The sequence below is a fragment of the Eubalaena glacialis genome, chromosome 1 (genome assembly GCF_028564815.1).
Source record: "Eubalaena glacialis isolate mEubGla1 chromosome 1, mEubGla1.1.hap2.+ XY, whole genome shotgun sequence".
Taxonomy (NCBI): domain Eukaryota; kingdom Metazoa; phylum Chordata; class Mammalia; order Artiodactyla; family Balaenidae; genus Eubalaena; species Eubalaena glacialis.
In genome coordinates this window covers 174,267,424-174,284,467 of record NC_083716.1, presented here as the reverse complement: position 1 = coordinate 174,284,467, position 17,044 = coordinate 174,267,424, and the positions used below count along the sequence as shown (strand labels likewise).

Sequence of the window (17,044 nt, the reverse complement as noted above, 5' to 3'; positions counted from 1 at the left end):
CCTCAGCTGACCCTGTAGGCACCTCTGGCACTGGAATGACCCTTTGGAGTAGTCCCAAGTTGAAGCAAGGGATCAGGACTTTGTGTGCTCCACGCCAGTCCGTCACTGGATACAGGCTCTCCCTCCACTCTTCCAGGCCAGGGGAGGGGATGTAACCTTGCGTAAGGCAGCTTCCTTCTGTATTTCAATTCCCAGAGAGGGACTCAGCTGTGAGCCTTCAGCTGCCAACACTCCTAGCAGGTGGAAGAATGAGTGTCTTGTCTGAAAGGGGGACTGGGGCAGTGCACCACAGCATCCACTGCAGTACAGGGACCTTAGAAAGGAAGAGGACAAGTGATCAACTCAGCACTTGAGAAGTGGACACAAGAAAGCACCAAAGAGACCAAGGAGGAAATGTATACATTAGCCACTTTCATATAAGCTATAAAACTTTCCTCCTTAAAACAACCCAGGAAAGTGGATAATATTAATCTATATTTACAGATGACTAAGATGCTAAAAGATTAAGAAATGATGCTGGTTAGTCACTGATGTTTCTAGGGGTCTTTTAAAATTTGAGCTCCAAGCTTTAACCACCATAATACATATCATAGAAAGGCAAGAGAGTGGATAGGAATATAATTATTTTCTGTTATATCTCTGTAATGTTGCAATTCAGGATCAAATTTTCTGTTCTAATGGTATTGTGCATTTGCTGATCCGTGTTCAGTGTCTAATCCTCCTTAATGTTAATTTATTAGCTTATAGTTTACTTTGATAATATAACAGAGCAGAGGAAAGTACAGTCCATAAGAGATTAATAAACCAGTCCATTGAGGATGTATTAAGTAAGGGGTTATATCAGGTCGAAGGCACATGAAAGGAGGTGGCACCTAAGCTAGACGCTAAAGGAAGGAGATCATTTCATTGTGTGAATGTGGTGGAGAAGGAAATCCCAGGCAGAGGAACAAACATTCATGTTGTTCATCTGATTCACTCATTCATTTATCCATCCACCTATTCATCTATTCAGCATTCAATTTTTGAAAGCCATCATCTTTGGAGAAACTTAAATGTGCTTACTTGTTATTAAATTCATTCTTTTTATTGATTTTATAAAAAGCTGTTTAAATATTTGCAGTCATCAAGGTTAAATATTTTATTTATTTTTAATATATGGTGGTTTTAATTACATTGTTATTAGGTCTATCTCTCCTTAGATTTTTTATAAAGTTTTTTCCACAAAGAGGCAGTTGCAGGCAGTTTAGATTTCTTCTCTTTACTGCATTTTAGAAAATATAATAATCTTCTCCAGAAATGCATTTGATTTGGCAAGATTTAGGGATTAGTTTCAATTATACCTTTGGGGGAAGCTGACATTTGATCCTATCTTTTATGCATAGATTCTTTCAAAAACAAAACAAAGCACCCCTACAGAATTTTACTTAGATAATTTCTTTTTTGCACATTGGTTCCAAACTATTTGAAATTATTTTCATCTTTATTGGATTTGTTCTTGTGTCTAAAAACAGTGAAATTTTGGTCTGACATTTAAATCAATGTTTCTTAATTTTTATATTTTGATAAATTTGAAAGCATTCCTTTCCTGTAATGCTGCTTGAAATGTCAAAATTAAAAGTAAATCAAGAAATGCTAATTTTAGAATATGCTTCAAAAACCACATACTCTCAACTCTCACCTCATTCCAATATTGAGGATCACTTATTTTTAAATGTTTGTTATGAAGAGCAAGCAGAATGCAAAAGATTGCCTTCGCACATTATATCAATAGTGTTTAAATTCATCTCCTAAATAACAGAACTATATAACTGTTTAGTTCATTATTTCTAAATCTATGTTGAATGATATTTAATCTTATTACTGTGTTTCAAATATATTGCTTTGCGTTGAGCATATAGCATGCATTGTCAAATATAACTAATTTCTACTTACAGGTATGTGACTTTAAACATTTCAAATCAGTTGATTAAACTGTTCCATCATGCTGCATTTACAGACTTCGGTACCGGTACCTGACCTTCTTACTTCTCACAGGGGTAAAAACAAACTGGATCCATCAAGGATGCAGCTCTGTGCTTTTAACCAGGCACAGACATATGTGACCACTTTTACACAGGTTACCTAAAAAAAAAAATCATACATATGTATATGATATTTTTTTTCAGTGTCATGCATGCTGTTCAGCTACAAAATCTCTCTGCCTGACCCATTGCAAGAAAGTTAAAACATATACAATTTTTCCATAGATAAATTGACATCACAGCATGTCACTGGGGCAATGCCATCGTTTTTTGTTACTCTCTTGATTAATTCCTTGATACATCTCTCATGTCCTTAGGTGATTTCAAGTGCATGATCTATAAATTTTTATTGGCTGGATTATAAAAGTTAGTATGTAACAGAAGCCACTGAAGCAGCATTTAATTAAAAAACCTCTATCAACTTCCCCTCCTAATTTAAGCTATACAGTTGACCCTTGAACAACAGGGGTTTGAATTGCGTGGCTCCACTAATACTGGGATTTTTTCAGTAGTAAAGAATACAGTACTACACGATCTGTGGTTGGTTGAATCCACGGATGTGGAACAGAGGGTACTGAGGAACGGTGGGTGCGGAGGGCTGACTACGAGTTATAATCAGATTTTAGACCTCACGGAGGGTCGTGCCCTGACCCCCATGATGTTCAAGGGTCACCTGTATATGTATAGATGTATGTCATACTAAATTGTCAGGTTTATTGCAGTGAGAGTAGAGTTTTAATATTCTCACCATAATAACAACAAGGAAATGGTAATTATGTAAGGTGAAGGATGTATTAACTAACCTTATTGTGGTAAACATTTCATAATATATACATGTATCTAATTATCACATTGTTTACCTTAAACTTACACAATGCTGTATGCCAATTACATCTCAGTAAAGCTGGGGAAAAAATAAAAATTGTCACATTCAAATTCAGTAAATTAAAACTCAAGAAATAATTTTTGTGGGAGAAATATTTCAGGCATAAACATAAAATTCTTGTAACAGGAAAAGACCTTTCTAATGTTAGTCGTGTATTCACAGGTAAGGAAATTGAGACTCATATAGTTTCTGAGTACACATGTAGAAAGTTGGAGACAGAGCCAAAGTACCCAGCTTCTAGGCCAGACTTTGAGTATGTTTTGAAATTATTTTAAGCACAATGATAACTAGGACTTTATTTCTTTAATTAATTTGGTAATTAACATTTTATTTTTATTTGACAGTATATAAAATGTATCAATTAATAATTTACTGGGCTCTGCTATGAAGGAATGAGTTGTAAATGCCTGAAGTGATTAATTTGATTCCAGAAGCAGAGTTACACACTGATGATAATAAGTTTCTGATTATGTACATTTGGCCCTCTGTATCCATGTGTCCTGCATGAGCAGTTTCAACTAATCGGGATTGAAAATATTCGGGGAAAAAATTCCAGAAAGTTCCAAAAACCACAACATGAATTTGCTGCACACCAGCAACTATTTACATGCATTTACATTCTATTTACAACTACTTACATAGCATTCGTATTACATTTACATAGCATTCGTATTACATTTACATAGCATATCGTATTAGGTATTATGAGTAATCTAGAGATGATTTAAAGTATAAGGGAGAATGGAAGGATGTGCATATGCTATATGCAAATACTACACCTTTTTATATAAGCGACTTGAGCATTTGCAGATTTTGGTATCTGCTGGGGCCCTGCAGCCAACCTCCTTAGGATACCGAGGGATGACTGAATATATTTCATGAGGAGATAGATATACATGTAGCCTCAAGAAAGATAAAGAGGTTTAAATGGAACATATTATGAAGTGAACACTAAACCTGTCAGTAAGACATGAAACACTTTCCCTAAAATTAGAAAGATTAATATGGATTGCTGTATCTGGCTAACACGTATAAAAGAAATATACTACTCAGATATAATATCTTGTTTTAATTTTAGTATAACCTGTTGAATGAATGAACTCTAAAATTCCTTGGAAGGAAAAAAATCCACATTAATAAGAATCTTGCCTTTTTTATATTTAATGCAGTTCATATTTTCAATTTCTCTGTCATTGTTAGGTTGTTTGTATTATTGTTTTCCATTTGCAATGATGAAAGCAAAACTCTATCCTAAAATTGATACACTCTAGGAATAGTAATGATAGGAGTTTCAAATTTAAAAAGAAACATATAATTGTTCTAGTTTACTTGCAGTTAATTTTAAAGGTGCTCCTAGGTAAAAGACATATTTTTCTATTTCAAATTGATGGTGATTTAGAGGCAATATTTTAGAGAACCATTTTATTCCAAAATGCAGTAAATTTCCTTCCCCTAGAACCTAAGTAAAGATGTACACATATACAATAGTATCTATATATGTACAACTAAAACACAATTTTTGAGAAAACTGTTTCTAGAAATATATATGTGTGTGTATGTGTGTGTGTGCTTAATTCCTAAATTATTATTACTTTTTTTTTTTTTTTTACCAAACTACTGTTAGAAAACATGAGGTACATATTAAGGAGTGGTCATTCTCCAGATAAACAAGAATTCAGTTGTAAAAAATTGACTTGAAATACAAATACTTTTCTTTGGCAGAAGCTACCTACATAAAGGTTAGGAAAAATATATTTTATCTGTGCCAAATTTTATTTTACATTGTGTTTGCAGTATTAGAAGCCCAGGTATTTAAAAACTATTAGAATCGTTCCAATTGGAATTGTTCCAATTGGAATTTCTTTCCTTGTCCTTCCTCATTATGGGTAGTTGTAGGGAATAGCATTAATCATTCAGATGTACAGGTAGTTTGTTTTTTGTCATTTCCTTTTTTATTATAAATAATATTTAGTGGCCTTGAGTCATAGAGTATATGCTTTTACCTCACATTTTGCTGTCATGTTTGCTCGTGTTCCAATCCGTATTTACCTACTTGGAGTTTCCTAGCAGGCCTCAAAAATAGAACTGTTTAAGTGTTCGTTCCTAAAGTTTTTAAGGTATTCTTTCTGATTTGACCCACTGTATTCCAGCTATTTAAATAACTATTCTCTGCAAATAGCAGTTCTGTGTTAGTGCACAAAGCCTTTGAATACCAGTGGTTGCTTTACCTTTCAAGACCTTACTGGTGAATGCCATTTGCCTTTCCATTAGAAAGAAGTTGATGATACTGTAGGATCTGGCTGAGAAGTCTATAGCCGGTCGAATGTTACATGGCCAAACTTTGTTGCATTTGTTTGTTTGTTTTCATGTGCAAGATCTTGATCTTTCAGTCCTGTAAATTGTCCTGTTATTGAATAGAAAGTACCCTAGGTAGAAGATTCTGGGAAAACTAGGAACTTGCAGTAAACTATTGCTTTATTTTGAATTTCCCTGGTGGTGACTGCGATTTGACCTCATTATTTCTCCATCAACTAATACTATAAACTATTTGACCCTGTGATGGAATTGTTAAGTAGATTTCCTGCTGAATGAACAACTGTTCCCAAAAAGCCTACACAGCTTCTCTAGTAGCAATAAACAAAACACTAGGAAAGGAAAAACTCCATTTTCTTGCCCTTTATATGAAAAAGTGCTGGAGTTTTAGTTGCCCATAATGTGAGAAAAGAATTTACCGTAACTAGTAAATAAACTATTTTCTGCTAACTTAAATGGAAGTGAAATGAAAATCTAGATCACAGAGAGGAAAAAAATATTTAATTTTCCATTGATGAAGTGTATCTGGAGTACTTTTTAACTTTGTGCATTGCCTTTTTTTTTTTTTAACATCTTTATTGGAGTATAATTGCTTTACAATGTTGTGTTAGTTGCTGCTGTATAACAAAGTGAATCAGCTGTATGTATACATATATCCCCATATCCCCTCCCTCTTGTGTCTCCCTCCCACCCTCCCTATCCCACCCCTCTAGGTGGTCACAAAGCACCGAGCTGATCTCCCTGTGCTATGCGGCTGCTTCCCACTAGCTATCTATTTTACATTTGGTAGTATATATAGGTCCATGCCACTCTTTCACTTTGTCCCAGCTTACCCTTCCCCCTCCCCGTGTCCTCAAGTCCATTCTCTATGTCTTCGTCTTTATACCTGTCCTGCCCCTAGGTTCTTCTTAACCACTTTTTTTTTTTTTAGATTCCATATATATGTGTTAGCATATGGTATTTGCCTTTTAAAAATAATTTTGAGAGAAAGCAGAATTCCAGAGAGACCGGAAAAGGATTTGAGGGACTTTGAGGGGCCCAGAAGCTAAATCATGTAAAGAAACTAAATATCATTACTCTCAAAAAAAAAAAAACAAAACCCACAAATGGTAATACCATAGGTAATCTCTAGTTTATAAAAGGCTGAAAGGGGGGTATTGTTTGCATTTCTTCAGAAGGCAAAAGAAGAGCCTAACAATTGCAAGGGAGAGGAAAGCATATTTTGGCTTTAAAATTCAAGTTATCCCATAATAGAATGGTAAACTTGGAAAAACATTGGACTTCTCTCACAAAGCATAGTAGCTATCTGTGGAATTCCTCTGTAAATGTTCTTTGATCCTTTATTCTAAACTTTACCATTTTACTCCTCATTATAGATTCAGAACCCTCATTATAGATATCAATTGAAAATTAGGCTATAAAATTAAAAGATGGGTGATGTTGATTTGAATCTAATAAAAGTCTTTCTTGTTTATTGACATACAGTGGAGCTTAGTGTATCACTAATGTCTCCCATAATTTTTCTGCCCTTATATGCCCATCCCTTCCTTTTGATTTGCTTCTTTCAATCTTCTTGCTGTCCTTTGGGTTTTTTTGTTTGGACGTTCAGGTGAAATAACTATTCTAGACTCTGCTACTCAAAGAATACCTTTCTTGTGTTGTGTGAAGCAAACAGCCTTATAGCACGTACTTTAAACGTGACATCTTTGGGATGTTTTCAACACCAGCCATCCTCTTTGAATAAGGCTTTTGTTGAGTTCTGTGTTTTCTACAGTGCTGCTATATGTTGGTAGTGTTTTTGATTTTGAGTGCCAGATTGTCAAGTTATTAGACAATCCTACTTCATACCTCTCGAAATAAATGACCAACTAGCATTAACCACCATCCATACTAGCATCAAATAGGCTTACAATGAGATCGCCTATTTCAGGAAATGACAGTAACAAATTTGTAAGTGACCAGCCTAGAGCAGTTTTTCATATGACACCTATATTTAACAGAGTTTCTACTTATATGCAGTGTTGTAGAAAACACACCTTCAAGACAATCAAAAGGAGATCCATAAAGAATAATTAAGCTTTAATTTGATCATATTTTCAATAGTGAAATAGCTACATAAGTTTATAATCAAGAGTAGGATGTTTCAAAACTACTTCAGTGTTTTATGGATGCTCATTGAAGAATATAGAAAGATATGTCAAAAAGTACATATATATAGTATAGTAATTACCTAAAGGAAATAGAATCAGGGCGAGAGTGGAGGGGACTTGTATTTTTCATCACATGCTATTGTACATTTGAAATTTTTGAATCAAGTGTATAGGTTTTATTTAAAGGAAAGAAAGAAAAAAATTAGGAAGTACCTACAGTCAATACCATATTATTTAATAAAAAGGCAGGAATGCTAACTATAGCATATTTCTTATTCTATACTGTACTAGTGAGTCTACCTTTATGGTCCTATTTTTACACTTATTTCTATTTATATGTAGACCACCAAAGATTAAAAATTATCTTTGTTGACAAGCAAAGAAGTAATAGACAAAAAGTATATTTCACATTTTACTAAAAATAAAATCGACGTGAAATTTTAAAATGACCTATTTATAAAACCAGAAGGGAACTTTTTCATACTGAAGTATTTATTTCACTGCTCTTAGTATAGTATAATTATTCTTCCATTTCCAAAATCACAAGAAAACTAAATAGTAAATGATTGAGTATACAGAAATGAAAATAATCATATAATTAGTTTATAAAATGATACAAATGATTGACTTGATCTTCGCTGTATACTAAACAAGAATAAAAGAAGATTCAGTAGTTAAATCTAGCAATGCCTACTATGAGATTTAAAAGAATTTACCTTCAAGAGAAAACCTTTGTAATAGATGTTAGCCTTTCTATTTAAAAATATCCTTTTTGGACCCTGTTAAAGAAACTTCTGCTTTAGTAAGTATGAAGTTTAAAAGCTGAATAGATTAAAACTAAACTGTCTATATTGCTAGGACATGCCCATAAATATTTAACATTATCTACAGTACTGAAATAGCTACTTGTGAATACTTAATGCATTCCCAGGAAAACATTGAATTCCTAAAAACATTCTAAACATTGAATTTGGCTTGTGATACAAATTATAGTTCATATTAAATATTTTGATAATTTCTGTTCCAATGAGGAATAATTTTGAATAACTGTCATTTATGATGTAAAATCCGAGCCAAACTCCGAATTTAATTGACAAAAAATTGCCATGAAAGTGATGGAGGAGGGAAAGGCTTCAATGGCAAGAATACACGTCATAAAATCATCTTAATTTTTACTTATAAATTAACTTGGCATAAGTCAGCTTTGTTAATGCTCTTTCAAAGAGTGAGAAAACCAAATGTTGAGGTTGAAGATGCTTTCATTAATTTAACAAACGTCAGGGTTCTGCAGATTTGAAACATTTTATTTAAAAGTTGTTACAAGGTGAGAGAAAATCAGTATAACTATATCCTAGTTGTCAGTATTTTGGCTAATAGCAGGGAGGAGCTTCGTATTCTATCAGCTATTTCACCCACTGCTTTTCCTCAAAGTCCAAGCCAATAACTTTTTTTCAGCATGGAAATGTTTGGTCTCATCTCCACAGAATCATAGTGTCTTGTCCTTCAATTCCCTAGCGACAGTTCACTTGCAACTGAAAGGTCAAGAATTGAGGACATCAAATAATTGTAGTCTTTTAGATATGGTACTTAAAATGGGTTTTTGTGGTAATTGGCACAATAGGACATATTAATAATTATAAGTTTCCCCATTGTTTCCTGGAGTAATATATATTTTAAAACCTTAAGTCTTACAGGATATTGTCTTACAATTAATTTGTATTTGCTTTATTTTTAAGTAATTTTAGATGAATTCAATCAGTTTAAATAACCTGCTTCTTAAGTGAAATTTCATATTGATACTGTTAATAACATAATATTTTACAACTCTTCGACTGTGTGGGAATAATACTTCTATGCCAATGTAGATTAGAAGTATTAATTTAATAGAGTGTTCATAATTCTTTACCTCAGTTATACAAACCACTTTGCTTACATCATTCCTTATGTTCAATTCTTATCAATGCCTTTTTTACTGATATTGAATACTATGTGATAATAATAGCACTGAGAATTTAATGTGGTGCCCATAAAGTATACTTTTAGCTTCCAAAGTCATTCTCTAAAAGTTAATATTTTAGGTTGGGCCTATGATCTTAATGCAAATCAATAGATTGAAGAATCAATTTAAATGAAATAAGTATTTCCTCATTTTTAGCACTTACATTTGTTTGAATTATTCTTAAAAAAAAAAAAACAAGTAAAGCTGTAATCTTATTAAGAGAAGTACATGCTATAATAACTAGTAGTTTTCAATATTCACATGTCATTTAGCAAATGAGAATGAAAATTGAACTCTTCCATTGATGTGCTGCTCTACCCCTTATAAAATAATATTAGGAAAATTTGACACAGTTTTGCTACAATTGCTGTATGTATTTTATCTAAAACTTTCTGTGTATGTGTATGTGTGTAAACATCATGTTTGATCACAAAGTTCTGGGTGGGAAAAATTTGTGTTATGATCAGTTTTATGATCATAATGACAATGAGTTCATTCCTCTCATGTGTTGGTCTGCCATGTTCAATTTCATGGAATCTTTGTTTCAGAGTTTGCATGTGGTACTCACTTTAGTAGCCACTATCTCTTGACATTATAAATAATATTTATGATCTCTTCTACTGTATCCTGAAATTCTATCACTGAAATAGGTGGTATTGGATAAGATAATTGCTATGGTCTTTGACATTTTGATTCCAATACAGTATTTGATTTTTTTGTTTTGATGAAAGGCCTTCTATCTATATCATCCTGATACATATTCTCAAATCCAAGCGTTAATGGAAAAAATATGTTTGGATTGCATTTTACACTGATTTTATTCTTTTTAAAACTTTTAAGTACCAACAAGCTTTTTCTGCCAGTTGTCAGATCTGACCTTTCAATTATCAGGTGTTGGCAATTTGGCACTTGTATATTATTTCTATCAGGGTCTTGGTTGTTCTAAAATAGTAATTATTGGTGTATACAAATTTATATTAAACATAGAACAAAATAAAAATGTGGCCAATACTTTGCAGATGTTATAGTTTACATAAAAATATTACCTTAAGACTAATTCTGTCCATAACTTGTTAGCATACTAAAAATAAGGAAATGTATTTTTCACAGGATGTGTAGATAGAAAGATCAAGCACAGATGCATTGTAAGGTGACCTGACCTCAATGTATGTTTATATGTTTTTATGGCCATCATACTGTTAAACTTTTTTCATAACACTTTGCATGACTCTGATTATCAAATATGGTTTTAATGCAAGATTTGAATGAACCCTAAATGAACTCTCTGGTGGGGTGGTGAATTTCTTTTTAGAGGCTGAACGGATCGAGTTCCTCTGAGTGCAGCACAGTTGATAACCCTGTGCCAGGAGAAGGAGAGGAAGCAGAGGCTGAGCCTGTAAATTCAGATGAGCCAGAGGCCTGTTTCACAGATGGTAAGAGAAAAATTGAGACCTCAGTTAGCAGCCATTTATTAGTGTTTTGGCTTTGGTCTTAAAACCTAATACTTACTGGGGGTTGATGAGTAAAAAGTCAGAAGACTCTATTCCATGCTGATTCAGTCATGGCTCTGTGACTAAGGGCAAGTTGCTGGAGCTTTCTAAGCTTCAGTTTCCACACTTATGCTACTAACAGTAATTTATGACGATGACGGTGTTGTACTATATAGCACTCTACTTACTGAAAGATGTTCATATTCTCATTTAGATCCTTAATTCATGTTCCCAGCTCCACGGAACCAGTAAACAAATTAATGGGATAGATGGTACTGTTGTCCTTTTCATCAAAAGCTGAAGCTACTCTGTCAGGAAACCATTTGATACAGTTGACCGTAGTCTGTCTCAAAATTATTCCTTCCCTTGGTTTCAGAGGCCACACTCTATTTTTGTTCTTCTTTTACATCACTGAGAATTCTGAGTTTCTTCCCCTGTTTCTTTTAGTGACTATTTTTTATGCACAAACTAATGACGTTTCCCCACATTTTGATGCTTGGTTATCTACTTTTCTTATTCTCTAGCCCTAAGCGGTTTCGTCCATGTCTGTGGTGTAAGCAACCATTTCTGTGTTGTTGCTCTTAAATCTTTATCTTTACCCCTGACTTCATTCAAGTTCCAGATCTGCCTACAGCTCCCCATTGCTCATCTCCATCTGTTGTCTTTAAACAACAGTTGAATAAGTTCAAAACAAACTTCAGTGGGGTTTCCACATGTAATCTACAGCTTCCTCCAGTCTCTATCACATTTAGTGACATCATGATCTATCTTGCCTCTCAAGCTAGACTAAGTCCGTCCTAGCCTCTCCCTTTCTAGCCACAGGTTGATCACAAAACACACAAGTTGATCAGAGACTCTGGAGATAGGGTCCGAGTCCTTCAGGAGATTCTGATGCACACTAAAATTTGAGAACCATTGGTAGGATAAAACCTGAAGTCCTTAACTTGGCATGTAAGGCCCTTTACATTTGGCCTCAGTCTCTTATTTTCTAACAGTGCCTCTTTTCATTCCTTTTCACTTTCTACCTTACTGAACTTCTTACTACTCCTGGAATTTTTCAGGGATTTTATTCAAAGCAGTAACTTTGAACTTGACTTTGGAAAGTATGCAGTTTTCTAAGCAAGTATTGTGTCATCTAAGTAAAAACGCAAACCTAGAGTAGGGTTGCAATGTAATACAATAATTTATTGTACAAGCTTTGGAGCGTGATAAATATGAGTTCTAATTGGCCTACTGCTAACTCTCTATGAGACCTTGAGCACATTTTAGTCTTATACCTCAGATGCCTCATCTGTAAAATGGGTACATTTTACATCCATATCATAGGGATGTTGAGGAGATTAAATGAGATAGCATTAATAAGTTAATTAGCACAGTACTATCTTTCATCTCCTTCTAGTTTCCTTATTGTTTTTAAAGTATTTTGTTAACAATCTTATCTAGAAGCAATGGTAGCCTTGATGCTAATGACTCATGATCTACTCATGGGCTTAAACTCTCAGCATTTGTGTTTTTTTGTAGAAATCACTGACTCGCTTTCATTCTTCAAGATCTTCTCAACCAGTCTCCTATAACACTCATGCAGTAAACAAAATGACCAGCAAATAAAGATATCTGCAAACTACAATGGATGCATGAATTCTCTTTAAATAGAAGCCAAATGTCATTTTTTGTGTGTGTGAGAAGCAAAAAAGTGTGACACCCAATTAATAGAAATTTGTGTTAACTCAAATTATTACTATAAGCAAAACACATGGAGTTTTCTTTAGAAGTGTTCGTGTTAAAGGCATTTAAGAGTATCATCATGTATTTCAGCATCACGATAAAATTGAATTGACTAGTACCGTGTAAACTTAAATTTATACAGATGCTACCAAGATTTCTTCCACACATTTTATGAATGACCCTGACTTAAAATTCTAGGATAACCAGAAAGAAGTTGGGCTTATCAAACAAATTATGGCTCTATATCAGAGAAGGGCCTTAGAAAAACTTAAACCCTCTGCAGAAAGTATTAATGCTAAGCTATTTCAGACTGTAGGTGCTAATTTACTGAGATCAAACTTTACAAAAGCTATTTTAATCCTATAAAACACCAATGAGAATACTTATATAATGACTTTGAGATTAGTCATAACTTCTAATTGAGTCTGGTATATAAGAGATATTATAGAAACACATTTTCAGTGAATTGTGGTCTTGACCACTGAAAATTTACTGAGAACCAAAGTTTCAGTTGTACAAGATGGATGCATTCTGGAAATCTAATGGACAACAATATGAGTATAGTTAACCATACCGTGTTGTGTACTTGAAATTTGCTGAGGGTAGATCTTAAATGTTCTCAACCCACCCAAAAAGAAGAAATTGGTAACTACGTGAGGTGATGGCAATTTAATTAATTTGATTGTGGTGATTATTTCACAGTATAAACCTATATCAAATCAAGTTGTACACCTTAAATATATACAATTTTTAATTGTCAATTATACCTCAGTAAAGCTGGAAAAAGTGGGCAAAATAGGAGAAGAATAGGCAAAATCAATCTACAAAGATAGAAGTCAGACTAGTAGTTACCTTTAGGGGTTCAGAATGGGAAAGGGCATGAGGGTGATTTCTGGGTGCTTGGAAATGTTATATCATGACCTACATGGATGTTACATGAGAATATCAATCTATATACTTAAAATATGTGTACTATACTGTATGTATGTTCTCAATAAAAATTTAAATAAACAGATAAATATATTTTTTTAAATGACAAGGAAATCTACGAGCAAACACACATCTCTGAGTCATATCACTTTGAGCAGCTATGCTCCACTCGAGACTTTATACTCACCAGACCTGCTGGGCTAAGAGGCTCAGCCTGATAAATTAAACAGGGCAACCAATTTTCTGAGCCCTTCAACCCTTTATCCACTTAATCATTCTTTATCCAATCAACAAATAATCATTAAATACCTCTGTCTGCCAGGCCCAGACCTGAGCACTAGACAGAGATAGAGCAGGGAAAAAAAACAATGTTTCTTACCCAAATAAATATATAAATATTTAGTAGGTCCGATAAGTGATACATGCTATGAAGAAGTAAAGTGAAAATGGGAATACTAAGATTGAGGGGTAGAAACCTACTCTCATACAAATAGAGTGGTCAGAGAAGTCCTTTCTAAAAAGATAACATTTGATCAGAGACCTGAAGAAGATTGAAGTGGACCACGCAAATATATGAAGGAAGAGTATTTTAAGCAGAGTAATGAAGGCACATGCCCTGAAGTGGCGATATGCACATTTGAAAACAAAATCAAGAGGCCGGTATGAGTAGAACAGATTGAGAGGTGGAAAGGGTGGTAGAAGTTGAGGTTAGAGACGCAGTAGAGGCCAGATCTCAAGAGCATTGAAAAACATAAGAATCTCATTTAGAAGTCTCACAAAATGCCATCTTAAGAGCAGATAGGTGGATAGCAAGGGCAGAAGCTGGGAAACCTCTTGGATGTCCCTGTGGTAATCCAGGTGAGAGATGATGGGAGCATAGACTACTGTGGGAGTATTGGGGATGGTGAGAGTATGAGATTCTGAGTATATTTTCAAGTTAAAGCTGAAGGGATTTGCTGGTGGATTAGATGTTGGGTGTTAAAGCTTTCTTCTCTTTAGAAGAGTCAAAGATGACACCAAGCTTGGAGCCTCAAGAAACTGGAAATATATGGTTTCCATGTGAAGAGTTCAAAATGAGTGGGCTTGACAGGATGGAAAATTGGGAACTTGTTTACTCATAGTGGAAATGACCCTTACCAAGTCGTGATTGGTTGACAAGTGTTGCGCTAGAACCAATGCCAATTTAGAGCAGCATTTGGCCTCTAGAGGTTTCTGTTACCTGAAAGGCAGCAGAAAAATCAAAGGAAGTGGGAGAGTTAAATCAGAATAGTTGTGTTTCAGTGAAGACGAACGCTAAAATGATTTTGTTCATAGCCTCACGTCCATTGATCCTTTTTAACTTCATAACTATCACTTTATTCATTTGCATCTTGTTCCTCTTCACCTTTTTCTCCTCCCTCTTATTCTGTGTTTTTCCTTAGTTCTGTTTCATTAGCTTTATCATTCAAGACTTCAGGTACCTTCCCCAGATCTGGTACTGTTCTTCACTATCCTTAATTCTACATGTCTTTGCAATCTATATAATTATGAACATGACATGACTCTTTGATTCTGCTTGGTTTTATATTATACTCCTTTTGGATTATACAATTAGTAAATCACAAAATCAAGATTAGGGTGTGAGAAGGACACACTCTTTTCCTTAAAATAGTGTATTTTCTATTAATTTAGTAGGAGGAGCTAACTTTCCCCCAAAATGTTCTGAGTTCCACTTCCTATAAAATAACTAATAACTAATTCTAACTTTAGTAACACAATAACCAACTCCTTTGTGCCTATTTTTGTCTTTTTTTGGAAAGAAAATGTGGACAAAAAACTTGTTTTAAAGGATTTAGAAGTTTTTAAGAAGTGTTTAAAAAAAGACATGTTTTCCTAATAAATTTTTATATTAATTATACTGATCATGCTGTTATATTTTTATTAATGGCTAAACTTAGAAGAGGCCTGTGGTTTCTTTTTTATTTAAAAGCATTAGTTTAACATGATGAAACACAATAGAGATTTTATTTAATGGATCACAAGAGCAAATTAATGAAACCACCCAAAAGAAATAGCATTTACCCATGGGGACCTATTAAAATGTTTGAGATGTTCTCTGCTGTGTTTACATTTAATTAATAGTCCTTTTAAAAAAGAAGGTGTGATAACATTGCTCACCAGCTAGGTTGGAAATCTCTTGGGATATGCCTTTGCATAAAAGCCAGACAGGCGATGGTCCTATTCTCCTGCCTCAAAATAAGAGAGAAACTCTCTGAGGTGTGATAAATCCTGAGGACGATATTCATGAACCTTCATCTCAGATAAAAAGTTTACTTACTTTTCTAATTAGAATATATAGTGCCTTTTCCTGCCTCAATCATAAGAATAATATTTCTCTTCAACCTTAAGACCTACAAAAAGAAATCCCAAATAGTAAAATCTTCTTAACCAAAGAGATAACTTTCTCCTCTGGTAATATACTTGATGCAGATAGATTCTGTTCTGCACAAGATCTTTGTTTTTAAGATAAATTCCAAAGTCTCAAGCATTAAGTTAATAAAAAAAATTCCATCTTAAATTTTTCCACTCTATCTGGTGTTTTCTTTTGCCCCGAAAAAGATGATCTGGTGTCAATTTTTGGCCTTACCTTTTACTATTTTTTCATATCATTTTATGAAATATTCTTTCTTTACTAAATGCATTTGAGATATAAAGTAATTGTTTTAGATACAATGACGATAAATTCTTTCAGATCTGAGGTCATGTAAACTGTAATTAACATTGGATAAATGAAGCCATGTGTATATTTTCCTTTCATCCTGTTGGGCTTTTTTTTTTTTTTCTATTTCATCCAAACTTTGTGTAAATTCTAGAATTCACAAAGACATGACCCTTCAGATGATGACTAATGCTTAGATGATTTTAGAACTCTTTTTTGGGGGGGTTATGTCTTTTAAGTCAACTATCCCAGCATATGAATCTATGTAGAGGATTGTAGTAAGTACTGTGAGCAGAAAGAAAGGGCATAACAGGCACAGTTCAGCCTTCTGGGAACTTAGAAGTTTCCAGAGAGAAAGGACAAGAACACATAAAATTGTTAGCAAAAATGTCAGACTTGGGAGAAAAACATAACTTGCTACATTTCTATAAAACTGGAAATTAAAGTACTAGGAGATACCTCGTATTAAGGATCAATGAACTAATTTCGCTACAGAATCGTAAAAGAAGCCATAACAAGACATTGTCCAAAAAATGTATTTCATCAAGAGAATTCTAGCTTTGTTGTTTCAGGACAGACAGCTTATGATTATATGAAGTTACTACTTGATAGGCTCAATATTTTTAATGAAATATATTGTTTTATAGACAAGTAAATTATTTTTAGAGTGCCTAACTTGCAAACTTCTAAAACAAGTCTCTAAAAAGTGCTGTTCATTCTTGCTTTCCCACCTTCTACGTTACCTCCAAACGAGGTTTTTGATCTAAAATTTTTAAGAGAAGAATTCACTGTAGTTCCTCTTTTTAAATTCTTCCTTTTTTAAAGTAATTTT

General features: G+C 33.8%; 1 protein-coding gene across 4 annotated transcripts in view; it reads left to right on the top strand.

Annotated features, from left to right (window-relative positions):
- Positions 1 to 17,044, top strand: part of SCN9A (sodium voltage-gated channel alpha subunit 9) — an 84,574-nt gene that overhangs the window by 40,608 nt on the left and 26,922 nt on the right. For all 4 annotated transcript variants that reach the window (XM_061201224.1, XM_061201211.1, XM_061201219.1 and 1 more), the window contains exon 17: positions 10,682 to 10,802. In XM_061201224.1, the coding sequence (XP_061057207.1) occupies positions 10,682 to 10,802 (121 nt within the window). The remainder of the gene's footprint in view (positions 1 to 10,681; positions 10,803 to 17,044) is intronic.